The sequence below is a fragment of the Dendrobates tinctorius genome, unplaced genomic scaffold (genome assembly GCF_039654945.1).
Source record: "Dendrobates tinctorius isolate UK_male_01 unplaced genomic scaffold, ASM3965494v1 ptg000124l, whole genome shotgun sequence".
Classification (NCBI taxonomy): Eukaryota; Metazoa; Chordata; class Amphibia; order Anura; family Dendrobatidae; genus Dendrobates; species Dendrobates tinctorius.
In genome coordinates, this window is record NW_027361792.1 from 4,390,729 (window position 1) to 4,410,039 (window position 19,311).

At 47.5% G+C, this 19,311-nt stretch overlaps 1 protein-coding gene across 8 annotated transcripts in view; it reads left to right on the forward strand.

Moving 5' to 3' along the window:
* Window positions 1-10,904, forward strand: part of PPFIA1 (PTPRF interacting protein alpha 1) — a 71,786-nt gene extending 60,882 nt beyond the window's left edge. For 3 of the 8 annotated variants that reach the window (XM_073541759.1, XM_073541751.1, XM_073541753.1), the window contains 9 exons: window positions 1,313-1,375; window positions 2,737-2,763; window positions 5,326-5,501; window positions 5,583-5,680; window positions 6,281-6,456; window positions 6,546-6,614; window positions 7,366-7,531; window positions 8,368-8,438; window positions 8,986-10,904. In XM_073541759.1, the coding sequence (XP_073397860.1) occupies window positions 1,313-1,375; window positions 2,737-2,763; window positions 5,326-5,501; window positions 5,583-5,680; window positions 6,281-6,456; window positions 6,546-6,614; window positions 7,366-7,531; window positions 8,368-8,426 (834 nt within the window). In that variant the 3' untranslated portion in view covers window positions 8,427-8,438; window positions 8,986-10,904. The remainder of the gene's footprint in view (window positions 1-1,312; window positions 1,376-2,736; window positions 2,764-5,325; window positions 5,502-5,582; window positions 5,681-6,280; window positions 6,457-6,545; window positions 6,615-7,365; window positions 7,532-8,367; window positions 8,439-8,985) is intronic. The other 5 variants (XM_073541754.1, XM_073541757.1, XM_073541755.1 and 2 more) reach the window with 3 other exon arrangements.
* Window positions 10,905-19,311: the final 8,407 nt, after the last annotated feature.

Genomic DNA, 19,311 nt, shown 5'->3' on the forward strand with positions numbered 1-19,311 from the left:
CGGCGTATTCTCCGTGCAGAGCCCCGTTCTCAGGATCGGTCAGGCTCCCCCGTCATCAGTGACCTATTCCTTTTCCGATCACTTACAATCTCGGTCCATTACCTTTAAAGGGAACCTGTCACCCCCCCCCAGGGTGTTTTTCAGTTAAAGAGCCATCGTCAGCAGCACTAAGGCTGCATTCTGTGAAGGTGGCTCTTCTTTTTCTGACCCCCAGTAATGCAAAAATATTGACTTTTATAATTAGCTCCTCATACCTGTAATGTGTCCCACAGGTATGATGTGTCCCCCCTCTATCAGCCGCCTACCATCTGTCCATCATGCCTGTCCGGTGCCTCGGCGCCGCCCACGATCTGTCCATCATGATGCCCCGTGCGTCGCTGCCTCCTCTTGATTTGAATCCTGGCGCCTGCGCTGTGACAATTGTTCTCGGGCATGCACAGTGCGCGCTGCCCGAGAACCGACATCAGGCTATTGCGCCTGGGCGTTGTGGAGGCCCCAGATCCCACCCCGCAGTGTGTTATGATGTATTCACACTGTGGGGCTGGGGCCTCCGCAACAGGCAGGCGCAATAGCCTGATGTCGGTTCTCGGGCAGCGCGCACTGCGCATGCCCGAGAACAATTGTCACAGCGCAGGCGCCGGGATTCAAATCAAGAGGAGGCAGCGACGCACGGGGCATCAAGATGGACAGATCATGGGCGGCACCGGACAGGCATGATGGACGGATGGTAGGCGGCTGATAGAGGGGGACACATCATACCTGTGGGACACATTACAGGTATGAGGAGCTAATTATAAAAGTCAATATTTTGGCATTACTGGGGGTCAGAAAAAGAAGAATGCAGCCTTAGTGCTGCTAAAGGTGGCTCTTAAACTGAAAAACGCCCTGGTGGGGGGTGACAGGTTCCCTTTAACATTTCCCTCCAATTCTATAGAAAAATGCTCGTATTGCAGCAGTCGGCAGAGTCCTCGTCTTCCTAGTGAACTTGCATAGCGAACTCTGCTTTCATATGACGGCACGGACCGGCTGTGAACGGCGCTGGCGGCTGCTCTGGGATGGATAGTTACGAGCGACCTGCACCCAGTCCGTGCTACGACTTTGAAGCAAACTCCGCTCTGCCCAGTAGATAGACGGTGGCGCTCGCTCGCTCCTGCTCTGTTGCATTTTCCCCTTATAGTCGGAGGTTCGCGCTTTTGCCTTCTTAGACTCTTAGCGTTTGCTTTTCTCCTGCTCCACCACGTACCTGTTGCTTACATATTGTGCCACCTTCCCTCTCTTACTGCTTCCCTCTCACTGGATGTGCTTGTATTAGTCCACGGGAAATGTCTGGGTAACACACGAAGAGATGGAAACTCTCACAGCCTCTCCGCAAACGGTTAGTCTCTGGCACCGCCGCCTGTCTGTAGCATCTTGTACCCTGCCCGGAGGCCGCTCACGACCTTCTCTGTGTAGTTTTACCATGAGTGGATTTGTAGCAGCTCACATGTTCTCCTTTTAGTTTTCTTTTATTTTTAGGTTTGGGTTTTTCTTCATTTATCCCTAGAAGTGCCGGGTGGAGTTTGACACCTAAAGGGGTATTGTCATCTCCATGATCTTATCCCAATGTGTAGCAGGTGTAATAATACAGTAAGTACCTCCAATTAGAAATATAGTATAGTTCTCCTGATTAATGTCACTGGGCATTGCAGTAGCTTAGGTATCCATGGTTCTGACCACTGACAACTGTCACTATGGGAGTGGTAATAACCATGGATACCTAAACTACAGTAATGCCCTGCACATGAAGTAAGCAAACATAGTGATCAGAAGAACTATACTACATTTCTAATTGGAGGTATTTGCTAATATTATTCCACCTAGTACTTATTGGGATAGGATTTTGGAGATGGGAATACCCCTTTAAGTAAACATTGTTTTATTTATTTTTGTTCTCCAAAAATCGATGGTACAAATGAAAATAACGAACATAATAGATACATTCACTTCTTTTTCCTCCTGGACTGGTTCTCAAAATTCTCAATTCAAAGACCAAATATATTTATAGAGTATCCCATTACTGACATGAGATGACAGTTGGTGCTCATGAAGTTCAATGGAGAAGTGTAACTGTTTCGAGATCTTGTAGCAGAATGTCTGTCTAACTCCTCCCCCTTCCCTCTCCATAGAAGTTTGCAAGCACCAACTAACATCTCCTATCTTAGTAATGGGAGAATATGATATCTATCTTCACTCGATAAAGATGATTTTATCTGTAAATTGGAAACATTCAGTCCAGGAACAAAGAAAATTTCTCTATTACAAAATTTCTGATCTTCACGTGCACTGTCGATGTATGAAACAAAAATGGTTACTGCTCTCTAAGGTGTCTGCACTCTGCCTGGCACTGAAAGGGTTGTTTTTGGGAGATTAATAGAAACCAGAGAACCTCTCGGTGATCTTGGGGGTCCTGTAGCTGCTGCCATGTGACACTTCTGGGTGCTGTGGAGGACCCCCATCTATATGGAATTGGGGGCAGGGGTTTGTAATGGAAATATACAGCAATAAAGGAGACGTATCCAGCAGTATAATGCGGGTTAGTGGGCAGCGAGCCCCCCGAGCATCAGAGGTTCCTGACTGGTTCTATGTTTTTCCCAATTGCATGTGCATCCCGTGTGCTGCATGGAGTGACCGGTAATCCCATCCATCCGGCTGACTAACTCTCTGTATTCTTTTGCTTTCCTAACCACGTAACCCCAGGACGATGAGGAGGGGAGCTGGGCTCAGGTTTGAGCTTTTTCACTAATATTTGCCTTTTTTCCTTGCTCTTTGCTAATCAGTGTTTAGCCTCAGATTAGTCGTCACTTCCTTTACATTTGTTCTGATTTTGCATTGTGATCTACTGTGCCAATATCTGACATAAGACGAACATGCACACGCACTCTAAAATCCCCGGGAGACCCCCACATGAGGTCGATGTTAGAGGGGTTATCCAACACCTTTCCCTCCTTTGTCCGTCAGTGCTAGTTAGGTTTTGTGCATCGGCGGCTGCGGCTCCCCTTGTGTCCCCCCTCGGCGGCTGCGTGCGGCTCCCCTTGTGCCCCCCCCCCCCCCCTCGGCGGCTGCGTGCGGCTTCCCTTGTGTCCCCCCCCCCCCCCCCCCTCGGCGGCTGCGTGCGGCTCCCCTTGTGTCCCCCCCCCTCGGCGGCTGCGTGCGGCTCCCCTTGTGTCCCCCCCCCTCGGCGGCTGCGTGCGGCTCCCCTTGTGTCCCCCCCCCTCGGCGGCTGCGTGCGGCTCCCCTTGTGTCCCCCCCCCCCCCCCTCGGCGGCTGCGTGCGGCTCCCCTTGTGTCCCCCCCCCCCCCCCCCTCGGCGGCTGCGTGCGGCTCCCCTTGTGTCCCCCCCCCCCCCCCCTCGGCGGCTGCGTGCGGCTCCCCTTGTGTCCCCCCCCCTCGGCGACTTCGTGCGGCTCCCCTTGTGTCCCCCCCTCGGCGGCTGCGTGCGGCTCCCCTTGTGTTCCCTCCTCGGCGGCTGCGTGCGGCTCCCCTTGTGTCCCCCCCCCTCGGCGGCTGCGTGCGGCTCCCCTTGTGTCCCCCCCCCTCGGCGGCTGCGTGCGGCTCCCCTTGTGTCCCCCCCCCCCCCCCTCGGCGGCTGCGTGCGGCTCCCCTTGTGTCCCCCCCCCCCCCCTCGGCGGCTGCGTGCGGCTCCCCTTGTGTCCCCCCCCCCCCCTCGGCGGCTGCGTGCGGCTCCCCTTGTGTTCCCTCCTCGGCGGCTGCGTGCGGCTCCCCTTGTGTCCCCCCCCCTCGGCGGCTGCGTGCGGCTCCCCTTGTGTCCCCCCCCCTCGGCGGCTGCGTGCGGCTCCCCTTGTGTCCCCCCCCCCCCCTCGGCGGCTGCGTGCGGCTCCCCTTGTGTCCCCCCCCCCCCCCTCGGCGACTTCGTGCGGCTCCCCTTGTGTCCCCCCCTCGGCGGCTGCGTGCGGCTCCCCTTGTGTCCCCCCCCCCCCCCCCCCCTCGGCGACTTCGTGCGGCTCCCCTTGTGCCCCCCCCCCCTCGGCGGCTGCGTGCGGCTTCCCTTGTGTCCCCCCCCCCCCCCCTCGGCGGCTGCGTGCGGCTCCCCTTGTGTCCCCCCCTCCGGCGGCTGCGTGCGGCTCCCCTTGTGTCCCCCCCCTCGGCGGCTGCGTGCGGCTCCCCTTGTGTCCCCCCCCCTCGGCGGCTGCGTGCGGCTCCCCTTGTGTCCCCCCCCTCGGCGGCTGCGTGCGGCTCCCCTTGTGTCCCCCCCCTCGGCGGCTGCGTGCGGCTCCCCTTGTGTCCCCCCCCCCCCCTCGGCGGCTGCGTGCGGCTCCCCTTGTGTCCCCCCCCCCCCCCTCGGCGACTTCGTGCGGCTCCCCTTGTGTCCCCCCCTCGGCGGCTGCGTGCGGCTCCCCTTGTGTTCCCTCCTCGGCGGCTGCGTGCGGCTCCCCTATCCTGCCAAAGAGAGATGTTCTTTATTTTAGAACTGTTTTGTGCCTCTGTTGTTCCTCCTGGAATTGACAGCTTACCATTCCTCTTACTAGAAGGGAATGTCCAGCGCGGGGACTCGGTGATTAAACCGTTTTGAGCGTTTAGGATCTCCCGTTGACGAGGGCAATGGTAATATCCTCTTGTCGGTTTGTCCATACCTTTTCAAGAATGACGTAACGCAGAGTTCTAAGAATCGATGACTGATGAGGTTTTTATAGGAAAGTATTTTCCTAATAGTTTAGTGACGTTGCTGCAGTGAATCTCTTCCTGCGTACAGGTGGTGATATAACCCGACGATTTCATCCGGATTACCCCTTTAATGGCTTCTATATATAAAATACGCACATAAAACCCACCAAGTATACGGCAAGAACGTGGGGAATATAGCCGCACCTTTAGGCTCGGGCTCCACGGCGCTCACACCCTTACAGGGGTATTGTTAGATCATGGGATCACTGATCATTTTTACATTCTGGAATGCCCCTTTACTGCGACGTTTTTGACGCTGCCCCCGCTGGTCGTGGTGATGTAATGACTGTGCCGTGTATCGCAGCTGACGTCATGTCACATTTAAGCCCTGGCTTTCCTAGCAGTATAATCGCACAATGATTTTTCGCTGCCATGATTGGCGTTCACACATTCCAATTACTTCACTGACTTTGGCCGGTTTCAGATGAGTGTATTGTGGGCACAGCCCATCCGGCCGTAAGGATCCGAACCACATGGGAAGCAATAAAGCCGTCAGGTTGGGTCCTTACACCCGCGATTCGGCTAAGACTTGTACCCATAATATGCTGGTCAGACGCCGGCTCAAGGAAAGAGCTCCTGTGCTGACACTTCCCTGTCCCCCCAGACCTTAGCGTACGGGGACATGAACCACGAGTGGATCGGGAACGAGTGGCTGCCCAGCCTGGGGCTGCCCCAGTATCGCAGTTATTTCATGGAGTGCCTTGTTGACGCCAGGATGCTGGACCATCTAACCAAGAAGGATCTCCGCGGGCAATTAAAAATGGTGGACAGCTTCCACAGGTAAGATGAGACATCATCACCTATGACCTAATTATGCAAAAAAAGAAAAAAAACACCCAAATTCTCCCTTTCTACACATAGGAACAGTTTCCAGTGCGGCATCATGTGCTTACGGAGGCTGAACTACGACAGGAAAGAGCTGGAGAAGCGACGGGAGGAAAGTCAGAATGAAAGTACAGGTAGGAGGGCGATCCCATCAGGAGGGGGCGATCCCGCCAGTGGGGGTAGATCACGCCAGGTCACCATGTGCACAGCCCTAGAGTTCATACCCTCAACTCCACATGCCCCACGGGCAACTCGGTTGCCGTTTCCTGTAGCTTTTTGGTTGGCAGATATTCAGGGCTGTTGACCCTCCTCCGAGAACAGAAATTCCAGGAACGCGATATTTGAGCATTTTTATAGCAATGCTTATGGTGGTAGGATATGGGCCGTATAAGCAGAGCCATATAGACACTGGATTATTTAGGCACTCGATTGCAATATTACTTGGACACTTAAGTAGCAGCTTTATTTTACCCTTGCATGACAGCAATACATGAGACAAATTTTGTAGTGTTATATAAGGGTACTATGTGGTCATATTTGGATACTGATATTTTAGGCATTATAATCTTATATTTTACACATACAGACCTATATGGTGATATTACATGCAGACTTCACCGAGGTCCTGTCTCCTAGACCCCCATATGCAGTATAGGGACGTTTGCTTTGTTTCTAGAGCTGTGCATGGAAATCCGTTTACTATATAAATGCATGACGTGTCGTTTCTCTTGCAGATGTCCTGGTTTGGAGCAATGAACGGTTCATCAACTGGGTTTTATCCATCGGGCTTAAAGAATATGCAAATAACCTCCTAGAGAGCGGCGTTCACGGTGCCCTGATTGCCTTAGACGAGACGTTCGATCACAACACGTTGGCTCTGCTGCTACAGATTCCCACTCAGAACACACAGGTGAGCCGGATTTCACAGCGACGCTCCACCCGTAGGGGGCGCTAGTGACGTACGGGCCGGTGACCGCAGTCGTCTTTCTCTTATTTCAGGCACGTTCAGTGTTGGAGCGGGAATTCAACAACCTTCTCATAAGAGGAACAGAGAGAAGATTTGATGATGTATGCGATACTGCATGTATATTATTGTCTGGTTTCCTTGGGGAGGGGGGGTGGTATAAAAATTGGACCATCACATTACAGTAAAAGGGGTCACTGCAGGATATAGTCCAAGCAATGAAATGACCGCAGTTCCACATTCTCTGGGGGGGGGGATTAAAAAAAATCAAGTAAAAAATATAAAAACATGCTAAAATATAAGCGCTTAAATCACTCACTTTTTACAGTAAATGCTGAAGAAAAATAGAAATGGCAGTATTGCTGCACGTCTTTAAAAAAAATAATAATAATAATTTGTGCATCCCAAAAAGGTACGGAATGGTCTCAGAAATGGAGACACAAATTTTACATACTTATAAATTTTTCCTTTTTTTTTTTTCTACCACTTTTTAAAACTAGTTTTAATAACGGTACAGATCTAGAAAATGAGAACCCAAAATAAGAATAGAGGAATTGCATTTTTTTAAACACTTAATCCCTCTGGGAATTGCTTTTTCCCTTTTTCCATACATTATGAAAAAGATATTGGCGCCATTCAAAACTACAAATACGTCACAGAAAAAACCCCACAAGCCATCATATAGATATGAAGACAGAAGATTAAAACGTTATTTTTCTTTAAAGAAATTGAGGGGCAATAAAAACAAAATGAAAGGGGGTAAATGAGGAGAGGAACTCTGGGGCATCGATCTTTTATTTTCTAAATTGGCAAGGTCGTCTATTGTCCGCTGACGCCAACTTTCCACTTTTACAGGACGACGATAAAAGCTTTAGACGGGCCCCGTCGTGGCGAAAGAAATTCCGACCAAAGGATGTGCGAGGACTCAGCGCCGGCTCTGCAGAGACACTTCCCGCCAACTTCAGAGTCAACTCCTCAATGTCTTCACCTTCTATGCAGCCAAAGAAAATGCAGATGGACGGTAGGACCGCGTGCTTATTAACCCTTTTGTGATTGCGAGCATGGTCGGACATGTGCGACTGGTTGGTGCATGGTTACTATAACCCCTTATTGTGTTCCTGTTTTTCTTAACCGGCTCCCATGTTTGCTTAACCTTAACACAATAGGGATTACGTAGGAGGCCGCCGATTCCATAGGATCAAGATTGCACAAGCTTTTCAGTTGACAGGCTTCTTATAGCAAGGCAATGAAAGGTCTCTTCCTTGGTCAGTGGCTCCCCAGTTTTTTTTTTTCAGCACTACTACTCCCAGCATGCAGCAACAGACGAGTTGAAGTTTTCCTAATCTAGAGAATGATCATCTGCTGTCAGATGTCGAAATGACTTGTGATTGCACCTAGAGCATCTCTAGTTCCAGATTTGCTCTGTCGGCCTATAGGCATCATAAAGGGATTGTCCATCCACCCTCAATAATTTTGAACAGAGAGCACTGATTCTAGCGGCCACGAGACGTCGTCTGCATCACTCAGGCAGCCATTTTTAAGAGCCGCCCAATATATGGTAGAAAGATGCTGAAGGGTAAATGCCTGACCACAGCTTTCCTCTGCAAAATCTGCATTTGGGCAAGAGCTGGACCCTCTAATCAGCCAGTAGCCCCTGTAGCCAGGAAATGTCTGGTCTGAGCCAACCATTATTAGGTGAGGCGTTCTGCCCCTGAGTGATTATTACGATGAGTGATCGTCGCTCCCCTTTATTTTGCGGGGGAAGTCTGCGTCAGCTTGAACGTTTCTCACGGTTAACTTAACACTAACTGCATGTCGTGTTTTTTTTCTTTGCACGTCTCTTATGGTTATTAATAGGCAATGTGTCTGGAATACAAAGACTGGATTCAGCCACAATTAGGACATACTCCTGCTAACGGTGTCTGTCGGTAAGTGCTCTTCACATTGGGGTCACCCTGTGAACCTCCTCGGCCACCGCCGCTCACAACCCCTATGACATTATCACATTCTTAGATCAAGGTCGGTCTGAGCCATTTAGCAGGAAATTCTACATGGTGGTCCATTAGTTTTGTGTCATGGGATCCCTTGAAATTCTCACGTCAGAGGGTAAACCGAGGTTGGATTTCAACCCATCCAATCTGTAGGATTCTTTTGGGATAAGTCGAGCAACATTTGCTTGTAGGTCATTTGCTTTAGTCCCTCCATGATGGTCATGCATATGGCTGTCAGTAATCTCCTGTAAGGTGTCTTCTTTCTGTGTGTACTGTTAGACAGGTGGTCTTCCAATATCGCATTCCCTTTAAGGTCCAAGCATCATTTGACCAAAAAAAAAAAAAATAATTTTTTTTATATATATATATATATATATAATGCAGTGGATTAGAAGAAGAAAAGTGGTTGTAAAAGTATTCATGCTCTTCAATAATTAGAGCCCTTTTGCACAGGTGTCTAATTTCCATCTTCTCTCCTCTGCAGTTTACCCTCATTACTTCTACAGATGAATATGCAACATCTGATTCCATCTCGATTCCACATTTCCAGACCTGGCCGACTTCTCCGTACAAATCAAGCTGTTCAGACACTTTTGAGATATTTTAATACAGAGTTTTTAAAATTAGCAACTAAAAATTATAGATAGGAGAAATATTTTAGAATCTTAACCGTCGTTTATGTCATTTTTGTTTTGTAGTTCATTTTCCACATCTCCTCGTTCATCCTATCTGTCCGCCGTTATCCCTCTTCCTCCTTACTGAATGTACTGTAACGCCGCGAGTCCTCGCTAATCACCGGGGGGCTCTGTAAATGATGCTAGTATTGTAATTTATGGGTCTATTTCATAATGAGATGACACACAACTCGTATTTTTTTTTTTTTTTTTTAAATTGTATTTGTACAGTTATCCAGAAAATCTGTTGATCTGGTACAAGATTGTGAAGTGTCCCCAGCCTTCCACAATCCCTAGAATGATTTACCCAGTCTACATCAGTTCATTTTTCTCCTGGTCTGACTTAATTGGGAGGGGAGTGCGTACTTTTTTACGTTGGGTTAACGGTTTTAACGTGAATTTTTTTTTTTTTTTTTTTTTTTTAATGTCCTGTAATAGCAGAAAAAAGCCATAACTACATATAAAGGTGGGATCATGAAAAGGGTTATGTTTTATTCTAATAACAGCGCCACTCGCGTCTAAAGTCTGTGCCTGGTACTACAGTTAAGCTCCATTTACACAGCCGCATTGCACCTGTCAAATGACTTCTAATCCGCTACATACAGGGCGATTGCGGTTTTATTAGCCTGTTTAGACTGGCTGACTGCACTTTCATGTGCACAGAATGATCATTAGTAACAAAATTCTGTGCACAAAAGATTATCATTATTCTCTGCCTGGGACGGGCCCCGGTGTCGGGCTCGGCCTGGGACGGGCCCCGGTGTCGGGCTCGGCCTGGGACGGGCCCCGGTGTCGGGCTCGGCCTGGGACGGGCCCCGGTGTCGGGCTCGGCCTGGGACGGGCCCCGGTGTCGGGCTCGGCCTGGGACGGGCCCCGGTGTTAGGATGGACCCTGGTGTCGGGCTCGGCCTATGGACTCGGTGGTGCTGCTTTTAGTATAGAAGTGGATCTTTTGTCGAATACCTTTTTGGAGATACCATGTTCCCTGGCCTTGTCCGCCCAGCCTTAAGAACATTATATAATATAAGGCCGGGCTTTAGATCAGTCCAGGGAGTCTGTAAGGACCAATTAAATCTCTCCTGCCCGATAGTGTAGGTTGTCACTTTACAGCCTGTTTTATACTGAAGGCCTTATCTTTTTCATTGTCCTTTTCAGTCATGTTGTGTTTCTTTTTGGAGGAAACGATCGAGACACTGCTCTGGTTAGATGGCGATATTCGGTGGCGCAAATCTCAGGATTACCTCTCGGGCGACCATTGCACCCTGGCTGGATTTCTTTGCCCCGGTTGTAAGATCGTCCCTGATTTTGTTCCCTTCCGTGAAGCCCTGAAGTTGTGTACGGGGTAATATTAGGATTTGTGCTCTGATCCGATTTCGCCCCCTAACCTCGGTCGTGATTCTGAGGATTCTTTCCCCTTTTCCTTGGACGTAATGTTCAAAGAAAAAAAAACTAAAAATACTTTTGCCTACAAATCTGTTCTGTTTGATATGATGTATTATTTATTGTAGTTGACGTTCTATAAAGTCTTTTCCTTTTTTTTCATGTATAAATTTGGATTCCTTGTTACATTTTTGTTTTCTAATCCTGTTTGTGTACTTTCTGATTCTGTAACAATATATGTACAGTCTGTGGACTTTTTTGGACTATTTTTATCACAGTATTATTTATTGCTTTCTTTCAATAAAATACTGAAGCATTTTCCACTGCCAATAAATATGTTGTTAAAGTTATCGCTGGTGTGTCATTGAGCATCTGGTAAATCCGACCCAGAAACCGGAAGAGCGTGAAGGACGTCACATACTCGAAAGCTGAAGACCTCGCTCAGGAAAAGCCTCTGACTCGGCCCCCAATATAAAAAAAACTTTATAATATACCTGATCCAGGATTTCTGCTTCTTTCTCCACTTATGAGCCACTTTAACTCTCACCTTTCTTATCACTCACCGTTAAAATCGGTGTTGGTAAAAACAAGTTGGATTGTTGACTCACTGAGGGATCAAATTGCAGCTACCTGTAGAAAAGCTCTGGAGTGTAATACAGGATGTAACGCAGGATCAGTAATGTATGTACACAGTGACAGTGACAGCACCAGCAGAGTAGTGAGTGCAGCTCTGGAGAATAATCCAGGAGGTAACTCAGGATCAGTAATGTAAAGTATGTACACAGTGACTGCACCAGCAGAATAGTGAGTGCAGCTCTGGGGTATAATACAGGATGTAACTCAGGATCAGTAATGTATGTACACAGTGACTGCACCAGCAAAATAGTGAGTGCAGCTCTGGAGGATGATACAGGATGTAACTCAGGATCAGTAATGTAATGTATGTACACAGTGACAGCACCAGCAGAATAGTGAGTGCAGCTCTGGAGTATAATCCAGGAGGTAACTCGGGATCAGTAATGTATGTACACAGTGACTGCACCAGCAGAATAGTGAGTGCAGCTCTGGGGTATAATACAGGATGTAACTCAGGATCAGTAATGTATGTACACAGTGACTGCACCAGCAAAATAGTGAGTGCAGCTCTGGAGTGTAATACAGGATGTAACTCAGGATCAGTAATGTATGTGCACAGTGACTGCACCAGCAGAATAGTGAGTGCAGCTCTGGCAGAGGCGTATCTAGGCTTTCTGGTACCCGGGGCAAGAATTTGTTTCGGCGCCCCCCCCCCCCAAAGTACATATGCGACTTGCACACTTAGCCATGTACCCACAAGCTGCTCTCCCTAATGCTCTCAATGTTCAATAAAAAACTGAAAGCAGGAAGAGAAGCTCGTTGTCACAAGACCATAACTATGAAAATCGCATATGAGTCAAGTGTCCGTGTGATGACACTGGAACCTGCAGAGCTGAGTCCTGACATTGCAGCTTCTGAATTCTCACAACTAATGCACTGCACACATTTAGAATTCTCCTTTGCCGATGTATAGTCAGCACAGCACAGGTATGTGATTTGTATACTTCTGGCCACATTCTGACTAGACGTGCCCGGCCTCACTCTGTTCATTTTCATTGAGTGAGGCCACACACGTCTAGTCAGCATGTGACCGCATGGATGTAAATTACCGGCACAAGAGAATCCTAACAGCGTTCAGTGAGCACTGTGAGAATTCAGAAGTCTGCAGTCACATAGAATGACAGCAGACTCAGCATTAGCCTGGAGAACCCCTTTAATGTTCCTAACATAAATAAGAGAATAAGTCAGTGTCACAAATAACATTTACATCCAGGTACCTTATAGATGACGTAGTCTCTGGAGTCCTCCTTCTTCTTGTCCAGACCCCATGATGCGTTTTCTCATCCACATCTCGTCTCTGCAGACTTCCATCTTCTCCGGTCTTCTGCAGCAAATCTCCACATGATGCCCTTAAAGATAGAAGTGTCATTATAATGCTCCTAAATACAGTCATGGCCAAAAGTTTAGAGAATGACACAAATATTATATTTTCACATGATCTGCTGGCCTCTGGTTTTTATGTGCGTTTGTCAGATGTTTTTATCACATACAGAAATATAATTGCAATCATATTATGAGTAGCAAAAGGTTATATTGACAGAATGAGTTAATGCAGCAAGTCAATATTTGCAGTGTTGACCCTTCTTCTTCAGGACCTCAGCAATTCTCCCTGGCATGCTCTCAATCAACTTCTGGATCAAATCCTGACTGATAGCAGTCCATTCTTGCAAAATCAATGCTTTTATTTTGTCTGAATTTGAAGGTTTTTGTTTGTCCACCCGTCTCTTGATGATTGACCACAAGTTCTCAATGGGATTAAGATCTGGGGAGTTTCCAGGCCATGGTCCCAAAATCTCTGTTTTGTTCCCTGAGCCATTTAGTTATCACCTTTGCTTTATGGCAAGGTGCTCCATCATGTTGAAAAAGGCATTGTTGATCGCCAAACTGCACTTGGACGGTTGGGAGAAGTTGCTCTTGGAGGACATTCTGGTACCATTCTTTATTCATGGCTGTGTTTTTAGGCAAGACTGAGAGAGAGCCCATTCCCTTGGCTGAGAAGCCACCCCACACATGAATGGTTTCAGGATGCTTGACAGTTGGCAGGAGACAAGACTGGTGGTAGCGCTCACCTGGTCTTCTCCGAATAAGCCGTTTTCCAGATGTCCCAAGCAATCGAAAAGGGGATTCATCAGAGAAAATGACTTTACCCCAGTCCTCAGCAGTCCACTCCCTGTACCTCTTGCAGAATATCAGTCTGTCCATGATGTTTTTCCTGGAGAGAAGTGGCTATTTTGCTGCCCTCCTTGAGACCAGGCCTTGCTCCAAGAGTCTCCGCCTCACAGTGCGTGCAGATGCACTCACACCTGCCTGCTGCCATTCCTGAGCAAGCTCTGCACTGCTGGTAGCCCGATCCCGCAGCTGAAACACTTTTAAGAGACGGTCCTGGCGCTTGCTGGTCTTTCTTGGGCGCCCTGGAGCCTTTTTGGTAACAAGGGAACCTCTCTCCTTGAAGTTCTTGATGATGCGATAGATTGTTGACTGAGGTGCAATCTTTCTAGCTGCGATACTCTTCCCTGTTAGGCCATTTTTGTGCAGTGCAATGATGACTGCACGTGTTTCTTTAGAGATAACCATGGTTAACAGAAGAGAAACAATGATGCCAAGCACCAGCCTCCTTTTAAAGTGTCCAGTGGTGTCATTCTTACTTAATCATGACAGATTGATCTCCAGCCCTGTCCTCATCAACACCCACACCTGTGTTAATGGAGCAATCACTGAAATGATGTTAGCTGGCCCTTTTAAGGCAGGGCTGCAATGATGTTGAAATGTGTTTTGGGGGATAAAGTTCATTTTCTAGGCAAATATTGACTGCAAGTAATTGCTGTTAAGCTGATCACTCTTTATAACATTCTGGAGTATATGCAAATTGCCATTAGAAAAAATGAAGCAGTGGACTTTGTAAAAATTAATATTTGTGTCATTCTCAAAACTTTTGGCCATGACTGTACAAATATCTGCAATATACTGTGGCCTCACACTATTCCCCTCCATCCTCATACTTTCTCCTCTATCATCCCACCTGTTCACCATACTGTCTCCTCATATATTTACCCCCCACATTCTCTATACTGTCTGCTCACACATACCCCCGACTCCCCATACTGTCTCTGCACACATGCCATCACCCTCACTCCCCATACTGTGTCCACATACATTTTTCCCATCGCTACTCATACTGTGTCCACATACATTTACCCGTTCACACCCCTTACTGTCTGCACCCATGCCCCATACTGTTTCCTCATACATGCCCTCATACATACATATTCTTCATTGTGTCCTCAAATCTCCCCACACATTAAATCCCCCCACTCCAAATCCCCAATCCGCCACACACATTATGTAACCCCCATCCCCACTCCAAATCCCCCCACACATTAAATCCCTCATCCCCACTCCAAATCCCTCACACACAATAAATAACCCCCCATCCCCACTCCAAATCCCCCACACATTACGTATCCCCCATCCCCACTCAATAACCCCCGTCCCTACTCCCAAATCCCCCCACACATTATGTACCCCCCCACACATTAACCCCCATCTCCACTCATTAACCCCCATCCCCACTCATTAACCCACATATCCACTCATTAACCCCCATATCCACTCATTAACCCCCATACCACTCATTAACCCCCATACCACTCATTAACCCCCCATCTCCACTCATTAACCCCCCATCTCCACTCATTAACCCCTCCACTCATTAACCCCCACACATTAACCCCTATCTCCACTCATTAACCCCCATCTCCACTCATTAACCCCCATCCCCACTCATTAACCCCCATCCCCACTCATTTACCCGCTACTCATTAACCCCCATCCCCACATTAAAACCCCCCACTCATGAACACCCCCCCATCTCCCATCTTCGGTGGTTGTTCAGCTCCACAGAGGAGCACACTTACCACCAGCGTTCGCTCTGGGCGCCGGGGAGTGACGTCAGCAGCGTGATCACATGACCTGATCACGCTGCTGACGTCGCTCTGACCCGGCGCTCTGGTCAGAGCTTCAATTGTACTGGCGTCTGTATAGACGCCAAGTACAACAATTGCTGCCTGGGAGCCGGCGCGGCCTCCTCTGCGTCGACTGTCAGCTTGACAGCCGACACAGAGAACAGCCGACACACAGGACGGGGGGCGGCAGAACGCAGGCGACGGGGGGAGACACTGCAGACCTTTGCATTAGGCGGCCTGACTGCGCCCCCTGGATACGCCCCTGAGCTCTGGGGTATAATACAGGATGTAACTCAGGATCAGTAATGTAATCTATGTACACAGTGACTGCACCAGCAGAATAGTGAGTGCAGCTCTGGAGTATAATACAGGATGTAACTCAGGATCAGTAATGTAATCTATGTACACAGTGACTGCACCAGCAGAATAGTGAGTGCAGCTCTGGAGTATAATACAGGATGTAACTCAGGATCAGTAATGTAATGTATGTACACAGTGACTGCACCAGCAGAATAGTGAGTGCAGCTCTGGAGTATAATACAGGATGTAACTGAGAATCAGTAATGTAATGTGTGTACACAGTGACTGCACCAGCAGAATAGTGAGTGCAGCTCTGGGGTATAATACAGGAGGTAACTCAGGATCAGTAATATAATGTATGTACACAGTGACTGCACCAGCAGAATAGTGAGTGCAGCTCTGGAGTATAATACAGGAGGTAACTCAGGATCAGTAATGTATGTACACAGTGACTGCACCAGCAGAATAGTGAGTGCAGCTCTGGAGTATAATACAGGATGTAACTCAGGGTCAGTAATGTAATGTATGTACACAGTGACTGCACCAGCAGAATAGTGAGTGCAGCTCTGGGGTATAATACAGGATGTAACTCAGGATCAGTATTGTAATGTATGTACACCGTGTCTGCACCAGCAGAATAGTGAGCGCAGCTCTGGGGTATAATACAGGATGTAACTCAGGATCAGTAATGTATGTACACAGTGACTGCACCAGCAGAATAGTGAGTGCAGCTCTGGAGTATAATACAGGAGGTAACTCAGGATCAGTAATGTAATGTATGTACATAGTGACTGCACCAGCAGAATAGTGAGTGCAGCTCTGGAGTATAATACAGGATGTAACTCAGGGTCAGTAATGTAATGTATGTACACAGTGACTGCACCAGCAGAATAGTGAGTGCAGCTCTGGAGTATAATACAGGAGGTAACTCAGGATCAGTAATGTAATGTATGTACACAGTGACTGCACCAGCAGAATAGTGAGTGCAGCTCTGGAGTATAATACAGGATGTAACTGAGGATCAGTAATGTAATGTGTGTACACAGTGACTGCACCAGCAGAATAGTGAGTGCAGCTCTGGGGTATAATACAGGAGGTAACTCAGGATCAGTAATGTAATGTATGTACACAGTGACTGCACCAGCAGAATAGTGAGTGCAGCTCTGGAGTATAATACAGGATGTAACTCAGGGTCAGTAATGTAATGTATGTACACAGTGACTGCACCAGCAGAATAGTGAGTGCAGCTCTGGAGTATAATACAGGAGGTAACTCAGGATCAGTAATGTAATGTATGTACATAGTGACTGCACCAGCAGAATAGTGAGTGCAGCTCTGGAGTATAATACAGGATGTAACTCAGGGTCAGTAATGTAATGTATGTACACAGTGACTGCACCAGCAGAATAGTGAGTGCAGCTCTGGAGTATAATACAGGATGTAACTGAGGATCAGTAATGTAATGTGTGTACACAGTGACTGCACCAGCAGAATAGTGAGTGCAGCTCTGGGGTATAATACAGGAGGTAACTCAGGATCAGTAATATAATGTATGTACACAGTGACTGCACCAGCAGAATAGTGAGTGCAGCTCTGGAGTATAATACAGGAGGTAACTCAGGATCAGTAATGTAATGTATGTACACAGTGACTGCACCAGCAGAATAGTGAGTGCAGCTCTGGAGTATAATACAGGAGGTAACTCAGGATCAGTAATGTAATGTATGTACACAGCGACTGCACCAGCAGAATAGTGAGTGCAGCTCTGGAGTATAATACAGGAGGTAACTCAGGATCAGTAATGTAATGTATGTACACAGTGACTGCACCAGCAGAATAGTGAGTGCAGCTCTGGAGTATAATACAGGATGTAACTCAGGGTCAGTAATGTAATGTATGTACACAGTGACTGCACCAGCAGAATAGTGAGTGCAGCTCTGGGGTATAATACAGGATGTAACTCAGGATCAATATTGTAATGTATGTACACCGTGTCTGCACCAGCAGAATAGTGAGTGCAGCTCTGGAGTATAATACAGGAGGTAACTCAGGATCAGTAATGTAATGTGTGTACACAGTGACTGCACCAGCAGAATAGTGAGTGCAGCTCTGGAGTATAATACAGGAGGTAACTCAGGATCAGTAATGTAATGTATGTACACAGTGACTGCACCAGCAGAATAGTGAGTGCAGCTCTGGAGTATAATACAGGATGTAACTCAGGATCAGTAATGTATATACACAGTGACTGCACCAGCAGAATAGTGCGTGCAGCTCTGGAGTATAATACAGGATGTAACTCAGGATCAGTAATGTAATGTATGTGTACAGTGACTGCACCAGCAGAATAGTGAGTGCAGCTCTGGAGTATAATACAGGAGGTAACTCAGGATCAGTAATGTAATGTATGTACACAGTGACTGCACCAGCAGAATAGTGAGTGCAGCTCTGGGGTATAATACAGGATGTAACTCAGGATCAATATTGTAATGTATGTACACCGTGTCTGCACCAGCAGAATAGTGAGTGCAGCTCTGGAGTATAATACAGGAGGTAACTCAGGATCAGTAATGTAATGTGTGTACACAGTGACTGCACCAGCAGAATAGTGAGTGCAGCTCTGGGGTATAATACAGGAGGTAACTCAGGATCAGTAATATAATGTATGTACACAGTGACTGCACCAGCAGAATAGTGAGTGCAGCTCTGGAGTATAATACAGGAGGTAACTCAGGATCAGTAATGTAATGTATGTACACAGTGACTGCACCAGCAGAATAGTGAGTGCAGCTCTGGAGTATAATACAGGATGTAACTCAGGATCAGTAATGTATATACACAGTGACTGCACCAGCAGAATAGTGCGTGCAGCTCTGGAGTATAATACAGGATGTAACTCAGGATCAGTAATGTAATGTATGTGTACAGTGACTGCACCAGCAGAATAGTGAGCGCAGCTCTGGGGTATAATACAGGATGTAACTCAGGATCAATATTGTAATGTATGTACACCGTGTCTGCACCAGCAGAATAGTGAGTGCAGCTCTGGAGTATAATACAGGAGGTAACTCAGGATCAGTAATGTAATGTGTGTACACAGTGACTGCACCAGCAGAATAGTGAGTGCAGCTCTGGGGTATAATACAGGAGGTAACTCAGGGTCAGTAATGTAATGTATGTACACAGTGACTGCACCAGCAGAATAGTGAGTGCAGCTCTGGGGTATAATACAGGAGGTAACTCAGGATCAGTAATGTAATGTGTGTACACAGTGACTGCACCAGCAGAATAGTGAGTGCAGCTCTGGAGTATAATACAGGAGGTAACTCAGGATCAGTAATGTAATGTATGTACACAGTGACTGCACCAGCAGAATAGTGAGTGCAGCTCTGGAGTATAATACAGGATGTAACTCAGGATCAGTAATGTATATACACAGTGACTGCACCAGCAGAATAGTGAGTGCAGCTCTGGAGTATAATACAGGATGTAACTCAGGATCAATATTGTAATGTATGTACACCGTGTCTGCACCAGCAGAATAGTGAGTGCAGCTCTGGAGTATAATACAGGATGTAACTCAGGATCAGTAATGTAATGTGTGTACACAGTGACTGCACCAGCAGAATAGTGAGTGCAGCTCTGGGGTATAATACAGGAGGTAACTCAGGATCAGTAATATAATGTATGTACACAGTGACTGCACCAGCAGAATAGTGAGTGCAGCTCTGGAGTATAATACAGGAGGTAACTCAGGATCAGTAATGTAATGTATGTACACAGTGACTGCACCAGCAGAATAGTGAGTGCAGCTCTGGAGTATAATACAGGATGTAACTCAGGATCAGTAATGTATATA